Source organism: Raphanus sativus, chromosome 2 (assembly GCF_000801105.2).
Source record: "Raphanus sativus cultivar WK10039 chromosome 2, ASM80110v3, whole genome shotgun sequence".
Classification (NCBI taxonomy): Eukaryota; Viridiplantae; Streptophyta; class Magnoliopsida; order Brassicales; family Brassicaceae; genus Raphanus; species Raphanus sativus.
In genome coordinates, this window is record NC_079512.1 from 20883973 (window position 1) to 20902146 (window position 18174).

The window sequence follows — 18174 nt, forward strand, 5'->3', positions numbered from 1 at the left end:
ATTATTAGCTTGATAGTTATTAAAATATATATTTCATATTTGAAATTTATTATTTTGGAAAATGTTGATTTATATTTGTTTCAAAAAGACATCAGTTTTAAAATTCATTTTAGACATACTTTTAATCAACTACTAGATTTTAACCCGCGTTTTTCAAACGCGGACTAATTTTTTAATGAAAATTTATATAAACATATTTTATCTTTATTTAAAGTAGGTTTGAATATAATATCTATAATCAAAATTCTGAATCGAATCCAAACTAAAAACTCGATTCGTACCAGATCCAAAATGTAAGAAATACCTGAATAAATCTCTTAAGGTGGTACAAAACATATCCAAACTCAAAGTATTATTAGTCAAACTCCAACGGATAGCCCAAAAAACCGAAAATCCGGAAAATTCTAAAACTGATCCGAATGTCTAAATTAATCATAAGTATAAATATTTGAAACATAAATATGACCTTCAAATATTTGTTTCTATATTTATTTTGAAATGGTATTTAGAATAAGTATTTAAATTTTAACTAAATATCTTAAATATCCAACTCTATATAAATAAGTATTTAATTCTTATGTTTTTCTTTAAAATTTGTGATTTAATTTCTGATATATTCGAACCAAACTAATATAATCTGAATCCAAATGATATATGGTTACTTTATAGATGTTAGCATGTGATATAAAATAGAACAATAACTGGTGTGTTATATTCTAACATGATCCGTATCTATAATATAATTTTTTATTTCTTATATTTGTAAAATTTATTTTATTATAATATTAAATAAATATTTATTTTAATATAAATTAATTATGGCGTTCAACCCATCTCATACTTGATAAACATTTACATTTTTATGAAATAGGCTGTAAAAACTGTAATTGTAAATCATAATATATAATTCAATATACTATATAATCAAATAATATTCCAGTCCACAAAATTTAATATTTTATTTTAAATTCGAATATATTAAATTACATGTTAATATGATAATTTAGCTATTATATTAAATATACAAATTATTTATGTTTTTTATTTACTGTAATAATTTAATTATGAATATGAATTATGTATATATAAATATTTTAGAATGATATTTCTTATTTTATAAATAAAAATGAATTAATATTTATGTATAATAAACTTTAAAAATAACTACGAATTTTTATTATTTAAAATACATATTAAAACATTAAATATCTATATTTTAAATAAAAATATATTAAAAAATATTGTCAAAAAGAAATAGTAGAAAAGATATTGGTAATATCTTTTGGTATCTTATTTTGAAATTATTTAAACAATATATTAAGATTGTGTATATTTAATAATAACTAAGTTTGTTATATACAAAATACTAAAAATTAAATAAATTAAATGGACCAACCTAGACTATTTGTAGGTAGATAAAAATAGGACTTTATTTTAATAGATTAGATAATTGTTGACTAAAACAATATTGTGAACGAAATATTATAATTATGATAGCATGTCAACAAAAAAATGATTTTTTTGGTTTATTGAAAGGTTGATCATTTATTTTAACAAAATTTGAAAATTAATGATTTAGATGACATTTTTCAATATAAATTTAATTATTTTCTTTAGACCTTCACTCTGCAGTCTCAAAACTAAAAGCTTCCTCTCACTCACTCATTTCAAAAATAATTTCGTCCAAAAAACAGAAAAAAAAACAAAGTGTCCTCCATGTTAAAAGGTGCTTTGTTGATATATGAAACTACAAAAGTGTATATCTGTGTTATCCACTCTAAAGAAAATATAACAACAATATTGACAATTGATAGAATCAAAAGAATATGAAGCCTAATTATCAACTTCCTTTGTGATGGTTAATAACATGTTTTTCTGTATTTTGATATTCATTTGACATTTGTTTTCCTTTAAGAAAATTTAGGTTTGATTCACTCATTCGCAGATGATAAATATTTATGGAGGAAACAAGGGAAGGTTGACGAAAATAGACAGTAAATCAATTGTTGAGAAAATACAAGTGAATAAGAAACTATACAATTTAATGTAAATTATTTAATTAATAGTTACCTAAAATAACCTAACAAAAACGTGATATAAAAAAGATTCCCGGGTAGCCGTTTGCCGTCAAAAAAAAAAAAAAAAAAATTCCCGGGTCTGAAAACCGGAAATTGAAATTCAAAATACAAATGAAAAACACTACACTGTCAAAACGACAAAGGAGTACGCTTTGCCTGGCTGCGTTTTGGAATAACCTTTATGTTCCCTTCTCTCCTCTTTCTTTTTCCTCAGACTAACTCACTGCCCAAAGCCACAACATACACATTACTACTACCCACTTCTCTTCTCTTCTCTCTCTCTCTCTCTCTCTCTCTCTCTCTCTCTCTCTCTCTCTCTCTCTCACACATTACTCTTTTGATTCAGGTCTGATTCTCAAATCTCTTTCTACCCAAATTGATGTTTTTTCTTCACTTTTTTTGTTGTTCCTCTGATTTTGGTTCTGATCAATATTAACTGTATCATGTGAACTTTAGCTACACACTGCTTTCCTGCAAAATGTATTTTCTTTTTCCGTGTAAAAAGGTTCCCTTTTTAGATATTCAGCATTTTACGTTTCTAGTTCCGTTTAATTGAAGAAAGGTCGAGTCTTTGTGTGTGTTTTCATTCCTTCATGTGAATGAATGAATATCTTTGGAACTTGAATTTTATTTTCCAAGGAATTAAAATATAGGGTTTAGCCTTATTGGAGCTTGAGACACCAAAGATGTCTCCTTTTTTTCTCTCTTGTGGTGGTATTCTTATTTCATCTTTTGCATTTATGGAACTGAATCAAAATGTCCCGTAAGTGCAAAAGATCAGAATCTTGAAATAGATTAATATATGTACAGTTCTTCATATCTAGTCTAATTATATATTTTCAAAAAAAAAACTCATTTGTTTCTTTGTTTTTGTATTTCTTAAGGTTAAATGTTAAAGTTACTTATGTCCTGCCCTGTGATTGTTTGATTCGCTCAAGTTCTTTAATAAACTAGATTCTCCTTTTACATGGAAAAGTTCATCCTTAAAACCATATACATATGTTATTTCCGCTTGTCTTGTCTTTGAGTTAGTATTAATTTATAGTATTAATTTTATGTTAAAGATGTTTAGAGTCATTTGTTATGAATCATGGTAGTAGTTTTTCAACGTCTAAGTCCCCTCCTTTCACGGCAATAATGGAGGAAAGGTTGGAACTTAATCTAAAAAAACGACAGTTTAACCCTCTTGTGTTCTACTTAGGAGTTTGAATCTGGTAAGGACATTAATGTAAATCTACCACATTGGGCTGCTTGTGTAGTTGCGTGTAGGACCCTTGGTACCAGCCTTACATGATGATAGGTTGTGAATCAGGAGGGCAACAAAAGGACGTTTCCTTTTGTTGTGACTTTATAGTCAAATTACTTGTGTAGTTAACATCAATGGTTACAGTGTCAAGATATGAGTTTTGGTCTTTATTTGTTTTGTTTGGATTTATTTGTGTAAAAAACTCTGGTATACAGTCTTTGAAATCATCATTTGGCGTTTTGGCGTTATGCTTGTGGTTCTCCTGAGATTTTGACTCATTTTAAAAACATTGACTCAGCTCTTATATTCTCCTTATAGTAAAATATTCAATACCAAGATTGTTTTGTAGTGTTATAGAGATGTTTGATCAGGACACAATCCAATGGTTATGTCAACATAAGACATTAGTAAGAAGTGCAAGAAAATATATATATTTTTTTTCTTTAAGATGATCATTTTTCTGGTAATAGATTTGATTTACAGACGTGAAGATAATTTCTTTTAACGCTTATCCTATCTTTGTAATAACTACTATCATGTTTTATCTGCCATTGGATTGTTAACTATGTCTCCATCTTTCTGCATTAAATATTCATGAGCTCTCTCTACACTTCATGGTGGGTCAGGGATACATTGAAGAAGCAAAGAAGAGACTGGACATATCTTTTCGGTAAACACAAAAGATACTCATCCTGTGCATTGGAGGGATAATATTTACAGTATGCAGACCCAAAAGGCAAGGTAAAATCTTGGTTTCTTGTCTTTCTATATAGTTTTTTTTTTGCATTTATGTCTGATTCTTCTCCCTTTGTGTGGATTGTTTTCTATAATGAATCTTAAAGGTTGCATTCTTGTGGTCCTCAAATACTTATTGCTTCTGTTTAATCAAAATCCAATCTCAACCTCTAGTGATCTGTTACTATTAGTAAAAAATAAAAAAAATTCCTTTCTGTGACACATTTGTTTGCAACCGTTGAGTGTGAATATATCTTCTTGGTTTTCAATTTTTGTCATCTTTTTGTGTGTTTGGGGGCAGAAATGGATCTCCTGATGTTCCCAAGAAGGTGTCTCCTCGAGCTGCTCGGCCACTGAAGATACCAGCGCTAGTGCCTGACTCTTCTTCATCTCCTATCTCAGCTAATAGCAAAACACCAAAGGAGAAAAGTCCAAAAGTTCCGGACCGTAGGTCTCCACGCAGCCCTGTCTCCGAGGTATGACCCCTCTTGTACTAAAGCTTGTTTCAGATTCAATCTAAGTGTCTTAGAAATATTTCATAAATTCTCGTTTATTTGCATGATCCAAAGTAAACCGTTCCATCAATATTGACTTTGGGGCCTATGTGATGATATAATTAGGTAGAGCATTTAGTTTGGAGTAGCTGAGAGATAAAATTGTAACTTATTTTCACTGAATTGTCTGTTTCAATAACACTGCCATGTTTGTTTGCTACCAGAAGAAGAGGCCAAGTAGAATAACAGAGCTTGAATCACTAGTCTCGCAACTTCAAGAGGAGCTGAAGAAGGCAAAAGATCAAGTAACAGTGTCTGAGACAGCAAAGAAGCAAGCAGAGGAAGAAGCAGAAGAGTCCAGAAAAGAGCTACAAGAAGTTTCCTCTAAGCTCCAGGAGACTCAGAATCAGTGTTTGGAAGTCTCAGCATTGGAGGAAGAAACCGATAGAACCATTGCTCTTGATCATCGAAGTGTACCTCAGGAATGTGATTTGGAGTCTGGTGCTGCTGCTGATGAAAGGAGAGGGTTGGCCGTTGTTGCTCAGGAGATCAGACAACTCAAGCTTCAGATTGAGACGGTGGCTTCTTCTGAAGCTGGTCATGTGAAACAGGCTGAGTTGCGTAACTCGGAGATTCACCTTCTGAGAGGAAACTTGATGGACACACTTTTCCTCGTTGAGAATTTTAGGGACCAGCTTAAGGACTGTGAGGTATCAGAGGCTGAAACTGAGGCTTTAGCCACCGAAACACTTAGGCAACTGGAGAATGCTAAAAAGGCAGTAGAGGAACTGAAGTCAGATGGCGCAAAAGCAGTTGAGAGTTATAAGAAGATGGCATCAGAGCTTGAACAGACAAAGTCAAGGATGGTGTGGCTTGAAGGTCTTGTAACTAAGCTTCATGCCAATCCGGAGGATTTGGAAACTCTGCTTAAAGACTATGGGGAATCACAAGAAGTATCTTCCTTAAGATGTGAGGTAGAGAGACTGAGAGCAGCTCTAGAAGCTTCTGATAGAAAAGACCAAGAGGGGAATGTAGAGGCTTCTTCTAGGTTAAGGATACAAGCTGAACTCCAGTCTGAACTGAAGATAGCTAGATCCGAGATAGACGAGCTAAAGGCGAGGTTGGTGGACAAGGAAACAGAACTACAGTTTGTATCAGAGGAGAAAGATAACCTATACTCAAAACTGATGAAGAACCAGAAAGAGACAGACGTTGAAGCTGAGCTGAAGCAACTCAGGGAAGCGATTGAGAACCTGAAGGCGGATATGATGGATAAAGAGACGGAGCTCCAGATAGTTTCAGACGAGAACGAGACGCTGAAGTCGGATATCCACAAGAGGGAGACAGATGTACAAGAGGCGCTGATGAAGTTGGGGATTGCGATGGAAGAGGCTGACAAGAGTAGCAAGAGAGCGGTTAGAGTCACGGAGCAACTAGATGCAACTCAAGCGTCGAACGCAGAGATGGAAACGGAACTGAGGAAGCTTAAAGTACAGTCGAATCAATGGAGAAAAGCTGCTGAAGCAGCCACGTCCATGCTCTCTGCTGGAAACAATAATGGGAAGTTCGCTGAGGGATATGATCAAACAACGAACTCTCCTTACTCTGAGGAGATTGATGATGAAGTGACAAAGAAGAAGAATGGGAATGTGCTCAAGAAGATTGGTGTTTTGTGGAAGAAGCCTCAGAAATAAGGTGGAGAATGTTCTCTGATCAAGGAACTGACTTGCGCTGTGCTTCTGCTTCTCAGGTACCGTTGATATTGGAGTTGGATTATAAGAGCAACTCCTGTGACTCTGGTATTGATGTTAATTAGTAGTTTGAACCATGTTCTGAAAAAGACAAACTCATGTTCGAAAGATATTTCAGCTATGTTAATTTTATGACTTAAGTATTCAGGAGGGAGTCTGTTAATTTCTGTTTTTGTTGCCTGTTGATATCAAAGGCAGCAAAGCCTCTGGCTGACTTAGCAGGAACGGATTATCACTGGGCCTAAAATAAGGCCCATATCGGCTTCTGTAGTGGAGATGAGAATATCCGGATTATTAACCAAAGGCCGTGTGTAGTTTAAAGAAGACGGAGCCACAACTCGTATTGTTTGAGCTTACATAGAGAGGTCTTGGGTGTTAAAGAGAAAGGTAACTAGCAGTAGAAATGAGAATGTGGAAGTATGAGTTCTGATTCAGACGCTAGGTTATGACCCAGTCCCACTAACCCGATACTGTATTAGATTTTAACCACTAAAACCAATCACATATATACATTAGTGCGCTATAGTACTTAGGAATTTGAATTCATAGAGACCAAAACCACACTACTATTCTACGAAAATGTTTAATTAAAACAAAAAGGTGTTTGTTTTTGTATCCAAATTGCATAAACACATTTTATTATTGTAAGAGTATTATGGAATGCTGTATATTAATATTGTACAAAAAAAGTCAATATATAGAAACGACACGACAGTAAAGTTTAGACTAATAGTATTTACAACATAGTCATTAAATTATTCTATTCTCTTATACTTTCCCTTAAACTTTTCCTTAAGATGGAGGTAGTTATTTTATTTGATTCCAATCTTGTTCTTTACTTCTATGAAGCGTGGATGAGGTAGAGGTTTGGTGAGAGAGTCGGCGAGCTCGTTCTTGGTACTGACATGTTGAACTTTTAAAGCGCGATTTTGCATGTTACCACACACAAAATGATAGTCAAGTGCAACATATTTCATCTTCGAATGGAAAAAAACCGAATTTGTACAGAGATAGATAGCACCAATATTATCGTAGTATATCATGCTTGCTTCAGGCAAACTCCGATTTCTGAGTAAAGAGCATATCCAACTCAGTTCAGCTGTTGTGTTTGCAACGGCACGGTATTCAGCGTCTGAATCAGAAATTTGAATTCATAAAGACAAAAACTACACTTTTCTACAAGAATAGAGTTTAGATCAAACAAAAAAAAAAGCGTTTGTTTTTGTAACCAAATTGCATAAACACATTTTATTATGGTAAGAGTATTTTGGAATGCTGTATATTGATATTGTACAAAGATTTATAATATATAGAAACAACAGTAGGGTTTAGACTAATAGTATTTACAACATATCATTAAATTATTCTATTTTCTTATACCTTCTGGAGGCAGTTGCTTGACTCCAATCTTCTTCTTTAGTTCTATGAAGCATGGACGAGGCAGAGGTTTGGTGAGAGAGTTGGCGAGCTCGTCCTTGGTAATGACTTGTTGAACTCTTAAAGCGCCAGTTCGCATGTTACCGCACACAAATGCTCCGATTAGTAACCATCGCGGATTAGCGGATTCTTGGAAAAAATAGTTAAGCTGCGGAAAAAATTAATTAATCTGCGGAAGAATTTAAAATTTGCGGAATGATGAAATACATACTAAATTAATCAAAATATTTTATTGGTATTCACTTTGTTATAAGGAAAAAAATGTGAAAATAACTAAAATTTATTAAAAATACTATTCATTACTACAAATTTATTACTATTTATTTAATAATATTACAAAATAATTTATAGTATAACTTTATTTAAACTAGGGGTGGGCACTTCACTTATTTTATCGGTTCGGTTCGGGTTCGGTTCGGTTTGGTTAATTTGGTTCAATAATTTATCCAACCAAAGTAAACCATAGTTAGTTCGGTTTGGATCGGTTTCGGTTCGGTTTGAACTCAGTTCGGTTTGAATTCGGTTCGGTTTTAAAACACAAACGCATGGTCATAAAATCATCGTGTTGACGATTATAAAAAACTAAATTATGTTGACTAATTTCAATATAAAACCGAAAAAACTTTTAGAAACACAAAACATTTATAAGAGCACAATCAAATCAAAGTTAACTATAATAAATAGAAAATTAAAAAAACATCGTTAATAATACCTCTACAAAATAAACTATGTAAACTAAATATAATGTAAAACTGAAACAAAAACTTTAACAAATTATAAACATCAAACAAAAATTAACTGAAGTAAATAGAAAACTAAAAAAAAATCCTTAATAAAATTAACAATAACTTTAGTCTTAGCATTTTAGTATATTGTATATTGCTATATGCACATTGGTTATGGGTTCGGTTTAGTTTGGTTCGGTTCAACGTGGTTCGGTTCGGATCGGGTTCGGTTCGGTTGGTTCGGGTTGGGAAAATCTTAAACCTAACTGTTTGATAATAGACTTTGGTTCGGTTCTGTTGGGCTTTTTCAAGCCCATGTCCAACTCTCTATTGTCCGATTAGTACGATATTGTCCACTTTGGGCCCGAAGGCAAAGCCCGCATGGATTTGTTTCTGGGACTCCTTCCCAAAAGGCCTCGTACTAATCAGAGTTGGACATCCCTTTATATACTAGACATTATTTGTTTAAACTTCCAATGTGGGACTTTGTTTGCATTCACAACAAACCTCCTCTCAAACCAAGTACCACATGAACCCTTAGTTTTCCAACCTCCAGCGAAACCTGGCACACCTCTTGTACCGCCGTAATCACCAACGGGCCTCTTCACCTAACCCTTGTTACACCATTAGGATTTATCCACCTAACCTTTACTGCACCATTAGGACATTCACCACCTAATCCTTGCAGCACCGTTAGGAATATCCACATAATCTTGCATCGTCGTTAGGGAGAGACTTTCGATATAAGTTTCCGGCACCACTTAATCGCGAAGTCACCTTGAGGATTTTCCTCCCACAACCGAAGCTTCCAGGATCTTTGACTGGCCTCTGCTACGCACCCCGCCCTTCCCATCGAAGTGGAGGCTCTTCGAACTTGAAGGGTATTTTGGTCTTCTTGCAGATGTTCGTCATCCCGGCTCTGATACCAATTGTTGGAATTGTGTGAGCCCATGTCCAACTCTATATTATCCAATTAGTACGATATTGTCCACTTTGGGCCCAAAGGCAAAGCCCGCATGGATTTGTTTCTGGGACTCCTTCCCAAAAGGTCTCGTACTAATCAGAGTTGGACATCCCTTTATATACTAGACATTATTTGTCTAAACTTCCAATGTGGGACTTTGTTTGCATTCACAACAGGTTCGAATCGGTTTCGGTTCGGTTGGTTCGGTTCGGTTTTTTTGCCCACCCCTAATTTAAACATAACTATTTATCAGTACAAAAATTATTGCTATTTATTTAAAATTTTAAAATGTTATTAGCATATAATTTAATTATATAAAATGTTAACTTTGTAAATTTTATTCAACCAGCAGACTGGTGGGGCTGATCTGGATTGACAAACCCCAGTGGTTTGAGTGACATAAACTTCATCTTGTAGTGTACCTTGTAGAAAGGCATGGTTGATGTCGAGTTGGTGTATGCTTCAATTCTTCTTCACTGTAACATCGAGAACCAAATGAATAGTGGTGGACTTGATAACCGGACTCTCTGAATAATCAAGTTCATATTGCTGATTGAAGCCTCTAGCGACGAGCCTCGCCATATGTGATGTTTGATTTGTGCATTGATTTCTTGCATTACGCCAATTTGGATCTTTGAATCTTTGATTAGTGTAAAGTGTCGTTTCTAAAGAGTATCTTTAACTCCATCTCATAATTTATTTTAAATGAAGTTTACAGTAAGAGTATCACAAAGTTCGTACATTGTTCATAATCGGTCACAGTTTATTAGGCACCCAAATCACCAAATGTCAGCTGATGTTTGGATCTTCTCTGAAAATTCATCTTCAACACCTTTATTAACTCGTTCCATAATTAAACTCGGTATGTAAACACAGTGTAACTGGAATATTTGATTCATTAATTTAAGTGCATATATAATATACGTAGTGCGCGTTGCTACATGCACACACAAACACGTGTTTCTGTGTGTAAAGCAAACTACCAACCAACTAAGATATGTTTCTGTTCATTTTAAACATTCTCTTAACTCCTAAGCATATATTAGCCCACCAGCCACCTAAGCAAAATTAGGTTAGGTGAGATCTTTCTTATATAGTCATCATTACTGGTCTTACATTCTCGCCCCCTAAAAATCAAAATTTCTTGTCTAAATAATTACACAAGAGTACTCATATATTCCATCGTATATATTAAACTATCAACTAGTCCACATTATTCCAATATTTAATCAAAACCATACAACAACAATTACCAAAATTGATCCTTTACGTCACTAAATCAATTGACAACAAGACAAAACAAATCAATCGAGTATAAGCATCAACGTCATTGACCGCTCCATTAAGTAGCCTCCGGAGAGAAAGAACTAAGAGCATCATTATTCCATATACTCTTTTAAGGTTCTTAATTTTTTTTTAATCATTTTTAGTTGGAAAAGTGGATTAAGAGACTTAGTTAAGAGACGGGTATATTTGTATGGTCCATTGCAAGTCTCTTATTTAAAGGTTATAAAAAAAATTTACAAAGTTCCAAACAATAATATCGTTGCCCGTACGACTTTAGAAGCAACCTAAATGCATGATACTTGTTCTTCCATACAAAGATAAGGTATATGTGCCAAAAGACCTGACCATGAAATAGACAGTAATTAAAGAGATTTACTGTCATTGTAAACAGCAGTTGACATAAGCCTTGACATATTCCACTTGCAGGTGAATTTGCAAAGTTTCTCTGTCTCCTCATTTTCACTTTCTAGCAAATCTGAGCAACAAAACTTTAACCAGTCAGAAAAAAACTTCAGGTTCATTGCATGGCACGCAAAGCATGAAGATATGCAATCTCTCACACCAACTAAAAGCTAAGAACATAAAGAAGATTATTTAGCAGAGAAATAGAATTCTAAAAGTCTAGCCACCAACCATTCAGCTAAAGCATTAACCCAATGTACCAATGCAAATGGATTACATATACTGTACATGATAAACAAAATCATACATCATGGAACACAAAGACAGATAACTTGTAATGCTTCTCGAATGTTACCTAAGAGTACTTGTAATGCTGTAAAACTGTGGGGCAGTTGCAGACTTTCTTTCTTTGCAACGAACTCCAACACCTTCACTATCTGAAAATAGAGAGCTTCTGTAACTTTTGAAAAACTGTTGTCCAAATCAGCTTGGACGATCTGCTGCTCAAGCTGCAACAAACAATTCAAGAATCATTTTATGAATGAATTCAAAAGAAAAACTATGTTTCTTTCACAGTTTCTAATAATCCTTTTGTCACTTACATTGAACAAATCCTACAGAATTCACCATGGATACAGAACGAGTGCATCTAGCATACCTACAGAACTCAAACAAATAGTTTAAATGTTAATGGTTTGTATAAGTCTACTCAAACAAATACAGAATTCACCGATGCTCCTTATGCGACGCCGTTTTCAACTCCTCCGTATCTCCTCCAATCTCCTCAGTCAACCCTTCTCCTTCCTCTTCTTCTTCTTCCTCTTCTTCTCCTTTCGCTTACTCTTATTTGCCAATCGAACAGTTGAAGTCGAGAAGAAGCGTCTCGTGATCGACCAGATGGTGATGGAGATAATCAGCGATTTCCTTCCTCGACGACAGTCATCGAGAGAGAGGAATTCCGTTTCATCGAAGAACCACGAAAAGAGGGGTTATCGGCATTTCGTGAAGAACCACAGAGAGATACAAAATCATCTTCTCGGAGACGAAGAAGATGGAGAGGTTTCGAGAGAAAGAGAGAACAGAATCATCTTTCTCTCTCCTCTATTTGCCTACACGTGTCCTCAAATAACCTCATATACCGTCTCCTCTTTTGCCAAATTAAGGGGGGTTTATTGGAATCAGAATTTGGAAGGAGTTTAGTGATTTTAAAAGTTGACAGATTTTTAGAAGTTAAGTAGAGTTAACAAATTTCTATCAAATACTTTGTATTGATTTCAACTGATTTTATTAATTATCATGGATTTGCATAATATTTTTTTTTTAAAATATATCTCGTTATAAGGCAATGTATACAATCTCTCTAGAAATTTTCCAAAAATAAAATCTCGAAAAAACCATATATATATAAACATCAATTGATACAATGATACACATTTCTCATTTTCCTTATGTTTGGTAAATTCTTGTTCTTATTGGTTTTCTTGTGATAATAATCAGTGTTGTTTTCTTTGATTTTTGTGATTTTCTCGAAACACTATTCTAGTTATCATATGAGTTATATCTCTTCACCATTATTAAATCAAACAGTTGCTTTGTCAAATATGAAACTATAGAAAAATATAATGAATTACAGATCATGTGAGTTTGGTTGCTTCACCATTATTGAGTTTGGTTTAGTGTGTTTACGTAGATAAATATTCAATATGTGTATGTTTTTCTTACTTCACAGATTTCAGAAATCTTATGAGTATAGGTGATATTTTCAAAGTCTAGTCTCATGAGTGAAAATATAAGGAATCTACCTTCCAATAACAATAGAATTTAATGGAATAGTAAAATCCATAATAACTAAACTTTATGAATAACAAAGGATTTAGGTGGAATTTGGAAGTCATCAAACCAATAACAATGGATTTTGGTAAGACTTTTAAAATCTATAAACCAATAATAGTGGATTTTCAAAATTTTAAAACTCCTTTAGAATTCTTAAACCAATAACCCCCTAAGTGACGTCTTTTGTATTTATTAGTGTTTTTGATTTATTTTTAATGCATAATTAACCTAAGAAACTCTCTAAATACGAGCGATAAAGATGCTCTAATGGGAGTCGGTGAGATAAATTAGGGTTTAAAGTTAACATACACGATTCCATTCGTTAGTAAAAACTAATGACTTGATTGATATCTTCCATTTGTTACTTATTCACCAAACTATATGAACTTCATAGACAAATTATTTTCGAAATTTGAAAATCAAGGGAAATGTCTCATATAAAATATAGTGAAACAATGAACATACAAAAGAAAAAAGTCAACATTAATTTAAATCAGAAAAGAACACTCCAACCCCCATATTGCAAGTTTGAAACTCTTTGAAAAGCCCTAACATATCTAGATTCCCTTAACCATTACATAAAATAGCTAGCCCCCATCTTTCATCCCAACAAAATATGAAATTCAGACCTTAGATTAAAACCCAAATAAAATTGAGGTTTTAATTTTGAACTACATTAAAGCACCAGAATTAATATAGTTCATATTGGTCCAAATCTCTCTCCCTGAATCAATGTGATCTACATGACCCCCACCTCCTCCTCCCATGTTCATCTCTCCATTCATCTGCCATGGAAATCCCCATAAGACCTTGTTTGGATCACTCATGGCCATATCCAAACCGCTGCTCCCGTTTCCAAACGCATAACCATTGTTTTCCTTTTGCTGACTTGTTCCAAACACACTCTCCATGCCAGACTGATGTGAGCTACCAAACTCTGAAGGAAACCCTAGCTGTGAAGAACTCCCGGGAGGTTGCTTGTTCAGCAGAGCAAAGGCTAAACTAAGATCAATGTGTTCATTGTTACCGAACCCACCGAAACTCGCCGCCGAGAATGCTTTTCCGTCGTGGGAAGCTGGTTCCGGGGTGGTTCTCAGGCTTCTTGTCGCCGAAGAAGTGGACCGTTTGTTTTTCCGGCAGCCGCCTCCGACGGGAATGTTCCTTAGGGTTCCGCCTTTTGTCCAATATCTCTTGCATGATTTGCAGAAGTAGCGGGGCTGAGAGAGGCTGTAGTTGTTGTAATAGCAAAACTTTGTGTTCGTTGAGTCGCAACGTGGACATCTCAGGGACAGTTCCGGTGGCTGTGGCCTCGCAGCCCCAGTCGCCGGGGAAGGCTTTTTCTGCTCGTGATCTAAGTGTGGTGGGTTTGATGGACATCCCATGGCTTCTCTTGTTTTGTTAAAATTCCCAAAAACATCCTTTAAGACAAAGAAAACACATCAAGATTATAAAATAGAAACAAAAAAAAGCCTTCAAGCTTCTAAATTAAATAAACAAGATCACACAAGTTATTAGAAATGGTGGATCTTAATCGTTTACCTGTTGATGTAACAAATGATCCATAGAGCTGAATCTGAGAAGCTCCTTGAAGATTATTAGATGAGTATGAGGGTTTATGTGTAGGAGGTGGAGATTGTTTCTTGAGATCAGAGAGAATGATGGATATGAGTAGAAACTAAAGTGGAGCAAAAGGAAAAGCCAAGCATATGCATTTATACATGGGAATGTGGGAGGAGGGAGACACGCTATTGTCCAATATTATTTATATAATAATGTAATATTCTGAGATTTAATATTGATACTCATAAACAATGGTATGAAGAATAATGTGAACCAATTCGGAGCGTGATTTGGAACAGACTATAAAGCCGCCGTTTATGATTTTTAATAGATGTATGATGTGTAATCGTATCTCACCATTAATGAAGTGTTCTGTACCTCGCTGAAATGAATTGTTTGCAGCTACTTAAACACAAAATTACTTAATTACATTTAATAATTGTATAATGATTTTTCCACTGGTGTATTTTTAAATTTTTGTGCACATCCATTATAACAGGATGTGACTATTTAGATCAATGGTTTTGTAGAACTTTTAGTTTTTTTTACCAAATATCTCCTTATTGTATTAAGTAGTTTGTAAAATGTATTCAACATTTTCGAAATTATTCAAAATCCAAAGTTACTGACTTAGTTATCATAGGCATATTTTAAAATCTCTTCTTACTGAAAGGTTTCCTGTAGAATATGTATATATATAAAAAATGGAATTATTTATGTGGAATAATATTTTTTTGCTTAAAGATTTGAGTGACTATTTGTAGTAAAATAATATATAAAAGTATTACCTCATACGATTGTAAATAAGAAAAGTTGAAACGGAAGTATATATTTAAATCATTTTAGATCTTTAATTCTTTTTTTTTGATTAAACTGGATTTTTAATTCTTCAAAATCTTCTTAAGATCAATTTGAGCGTATACATATAAATCAAATCATTAATCTAATATGTCTCTTGTAGAAAGTCAAATAAATTCTGCCCGTTTTTAATGATATCTTAAAATTGTATTTTAAGTTCTCGGGATGTTACTCCACAATAATGGACGGGTCAAATTATTTTAGCAGTCAAACATATATGATGATGATGTGTGATGATGATGAGTTCCAATCGCTATCAAATACGTGAAATCGATCGATTTAATAAAGTTGAATAGTGACCGTACAATGATGGATGAGATATGGTGTTCTACCTCGGATTCTTATTTCCCATGCACTCTTTATGTCTCAATAGTCCGTCGATGTGTCACCACATGGGACCTAGTCATCGCTATATGTCTTGCTTATTCCTTATGGGACCGATCTTTCCAATTGATCACCTTCATATCGTACTAGAGGAGTAGGCAAATATTTCTTTTTCCGTTGTGATCCATATTATTCTGATTCATCAATCTAAAAACAAATAAGAACATTCATCTTACTCTTACACATAGCAAATCATATACTATATTTGTTAAGGGCACACCAAACCATGATCAGTACATTTCAAATATATGCTGAATCTAATATATCTTGAAACACAACAAAAATAAGGAGGCTTATTGAAAATAGAACTTGTGTGGAGTTTTAAAAATCTACAAGCTAAGATTTTTAAGAGTTAAGTAGATTTGAGGAATTGGTACCAAAGATTTTGTATAAATTATCATTGATTGCTATTGACTATCATGGGTTTCCATATTTAATGTTTTTCTCTCAAAAACTCTCCTTCTAGAATAATATATACATGTTTTCTAAAAACCAAAACTTTCTGTCATGAAACATAACTATTTGATAATAGATCATTTTTTTTTTTGGTTTTTAATAATGGTTGTTTTGACATTTTGTTTTGTCTTGCTTGATTTTTGTTTAAGCGTTCTATGATCTTTGTTTGTATTCTTATTTAATATAAAATTTTGATTTTCTCTTCTCCAATGATTTTATTATAATTTTCTTTTTATCATCATTCACTTAAAATAAAATATAATATAATTTTTGTGTTTGTGTGTATGTGTTTTCTGTTACATATACAGATTTTAAAAATCTTATGAGTGCATATACATGATATTTCCAAAGTTAAATTTTATAAGTACAACTAAAGAAAATTCATGTCCCATAACCAGAGATTTAATATAACTACAAAATCAATTAAAACTAACTTTTAATAACAATAATTTTTACATGAAATTTAAAAATTCAATAAACCAATAAAAAGATTCTAATAAGATTTTAAAAATCTATAAACCAATAATAATGGAATCTCTTAATTTTATAAATCATTTAAACATCAACCACCAATAACCTCCCTACCCCCCCCCCCCCCCCCCCTAAATCACAAATACTAATTACTTCATATGTATTTAGATAATTGTGTATGACACAAATGTTAACACAATGTTAAATCGAATGTTGTGAAATGCACAGAAGTCAAGATAAATGATTTGTTAAAAAAATTTTATTTGATAGAAAGGTTACTAAACATTTTAGAAATGTTCCATCACCAATCTTATTTTAGAAAATAGAAAACATTTATTTCAAAAATGGAAAAATTCTATAAAATGCTCCAAATAAATTTCATTAAGTTTTTTAATACTCAAACTTTTTGCTACCCATTTTAATACCAAAATAATTATTTTACTCATTTTAATACACTTTGAAATAATTATGTTTTGAATTATAGGAGTAAAGTAACTAAATTGTGGATAATCTTAACTTTTATAATATTAGTTTTAGTTTTAATTCAAATTTAGTTTGTTTTTGAAGTTTAAAACTAATTTATTTTTATTCAGAATAAATATTTTCTAAATTTAAAATTTTACCAAAATTGAGTTAATTTTATTCTTAAAATTTGAAATAAAATTTAAAATTTAAAATTTAAAGATTTTTTTTCAATTCATGAGATTTTTAAGTTTGTTTGAAACCTATCAATATTTTAATTAAAATTAAATGAGCATAGTTTGAGTATTAAACTGAAAACAGTATTAGATTAAATTAATTAAAATAAATAAATAACTAGTCTGAATATGAAATTAGATAGCTAATGGAATTTAGTTCAAGGTTTTTTTATGGAATTTTTCCTTTAAAACTTAAACACACATATACATAGTGACATCTTTAGACCTCGTCTGTGAATGTGATATATAAGACCGCAAAATGTTTCTGTTTTTGTTAAAATATATGGGAATAATTGTTTTTTTTACCAAAAAAGAGGAATAAATTCTTGCTATATATATATTTTTTTAATTAATATGGGGGTATCTCAGATTCATGAAGAAGCCCAAACTAATTCTGAAGAAAAGTGTAGTCCACGGATAGACTTTCTGCGGGTATTGAAATGAGTCCTCAAGCATATGCCTATATTCGTGTAAGATGATTAGGATAATTGTAAGTTAGTTTCGCGCAGCAGGTAGATCGAACCTGAAACATGTTAGCCTCTCAGTCCCGTCTCCTAACCACTCGACCACAATCACCCGACCACTCACCCGGTAATTCTTGCTATATATTATTTTGTACAATATGTTTGAATATAGCTTACCTAAGGGTTACTTATGGGTTTTGAGATGTATATTTAAACGTTTATCTCAACCCATTAGTATTCTATATAACTTTTTTTTATCAAAATATTCTATATACTATTCTGCATTTTATGAAATAATGTGTATATATCAAGGCTGCTATTAATATATTTT

At 32.8% G+C, this 18174-nt stretch overlaps 3 protein-coding genes and 1 long non-coding RNA gene across 4 annotated transcripts; 1 reads left to right on the forward strand and 3 right to left on the reverse strand.

Moving 5' to 3' along the window:
* Positions 1-2199: 2199 nt before the first annotated feature.
* LOC108837193 (uncharacterized) lies at positions 2200-2350 on the reverse strand (the record flags this gene model as incomplete). The annotated part of the gene is given in 2 exon segments (XM_018610262.2): positions 2200-2259; positions 2261-2350. Coding segments are annotated over 2 exon segments (150 nt in total), but the record flags the coding sequence as incomplete, so codon positions are not given.
* Positions 2351-2382: 32 nt separating this feature from the next.
* LOC108817824 (interactor of constitutive active ROPs 3) lies at positions 2383-6449 on the forward strand. Its single transcript, XM_057002556.1, has 4 exons — positions 2383-2424; positions 3951-4065; positions 4361-4535; positions 4778-6449. The coding sequence occupies exons 2-4, from the start codon at positions 4046-4048 to the stop codon at positions 6245-6247; spliced, it is 1665 nt and encodes a 554-aa protein (XP_056858536.1). The 5' UTR covers positions 2383-2424; positions 3951-4045; the 3' UTR covers positions 6248-6449.
* Positions 6450-10924: 4475 nt separating this feature from the next.
* LOC108840505 (uncharacterized) lies at positions 10925-12237 on the reverse strand. Its single transcript, XR_001947899.2, has 3 exons — positions 11722-12237; positions 11475-11628; positions 10925-11192 (listed from the first exon to the last, which is right to left on the reverse strand). It is a non-coding gene; the product is annotated as an uncharacterized LOC108840505 (long non-coding RNA).
* Positions 12238-13369: 1132 nt separating this feature from the next.
* On the reverse strand, positions 13370-14691 carry LOC108824940 (dof zinc finger protein DOF5.3). Its single transcript, XM_018598299.2, has 2 exons — positions 14492-14691; positions 13370-14370 (listed from the first exon to the last, which is right to left on the reverse strand). Exons 1-2 carry the CDS (start codon positions 14513-14515, stop codon positions 13624-13626), a joined length of 771 nt encoding a protein of 256 aa, XP_018453801.2. The 5' UTR covers positions 14516-14691; the 3' UTR covers positions 13370-13623.
* Positions 14692-18174: the final 3483 nt, after the last annotated feature.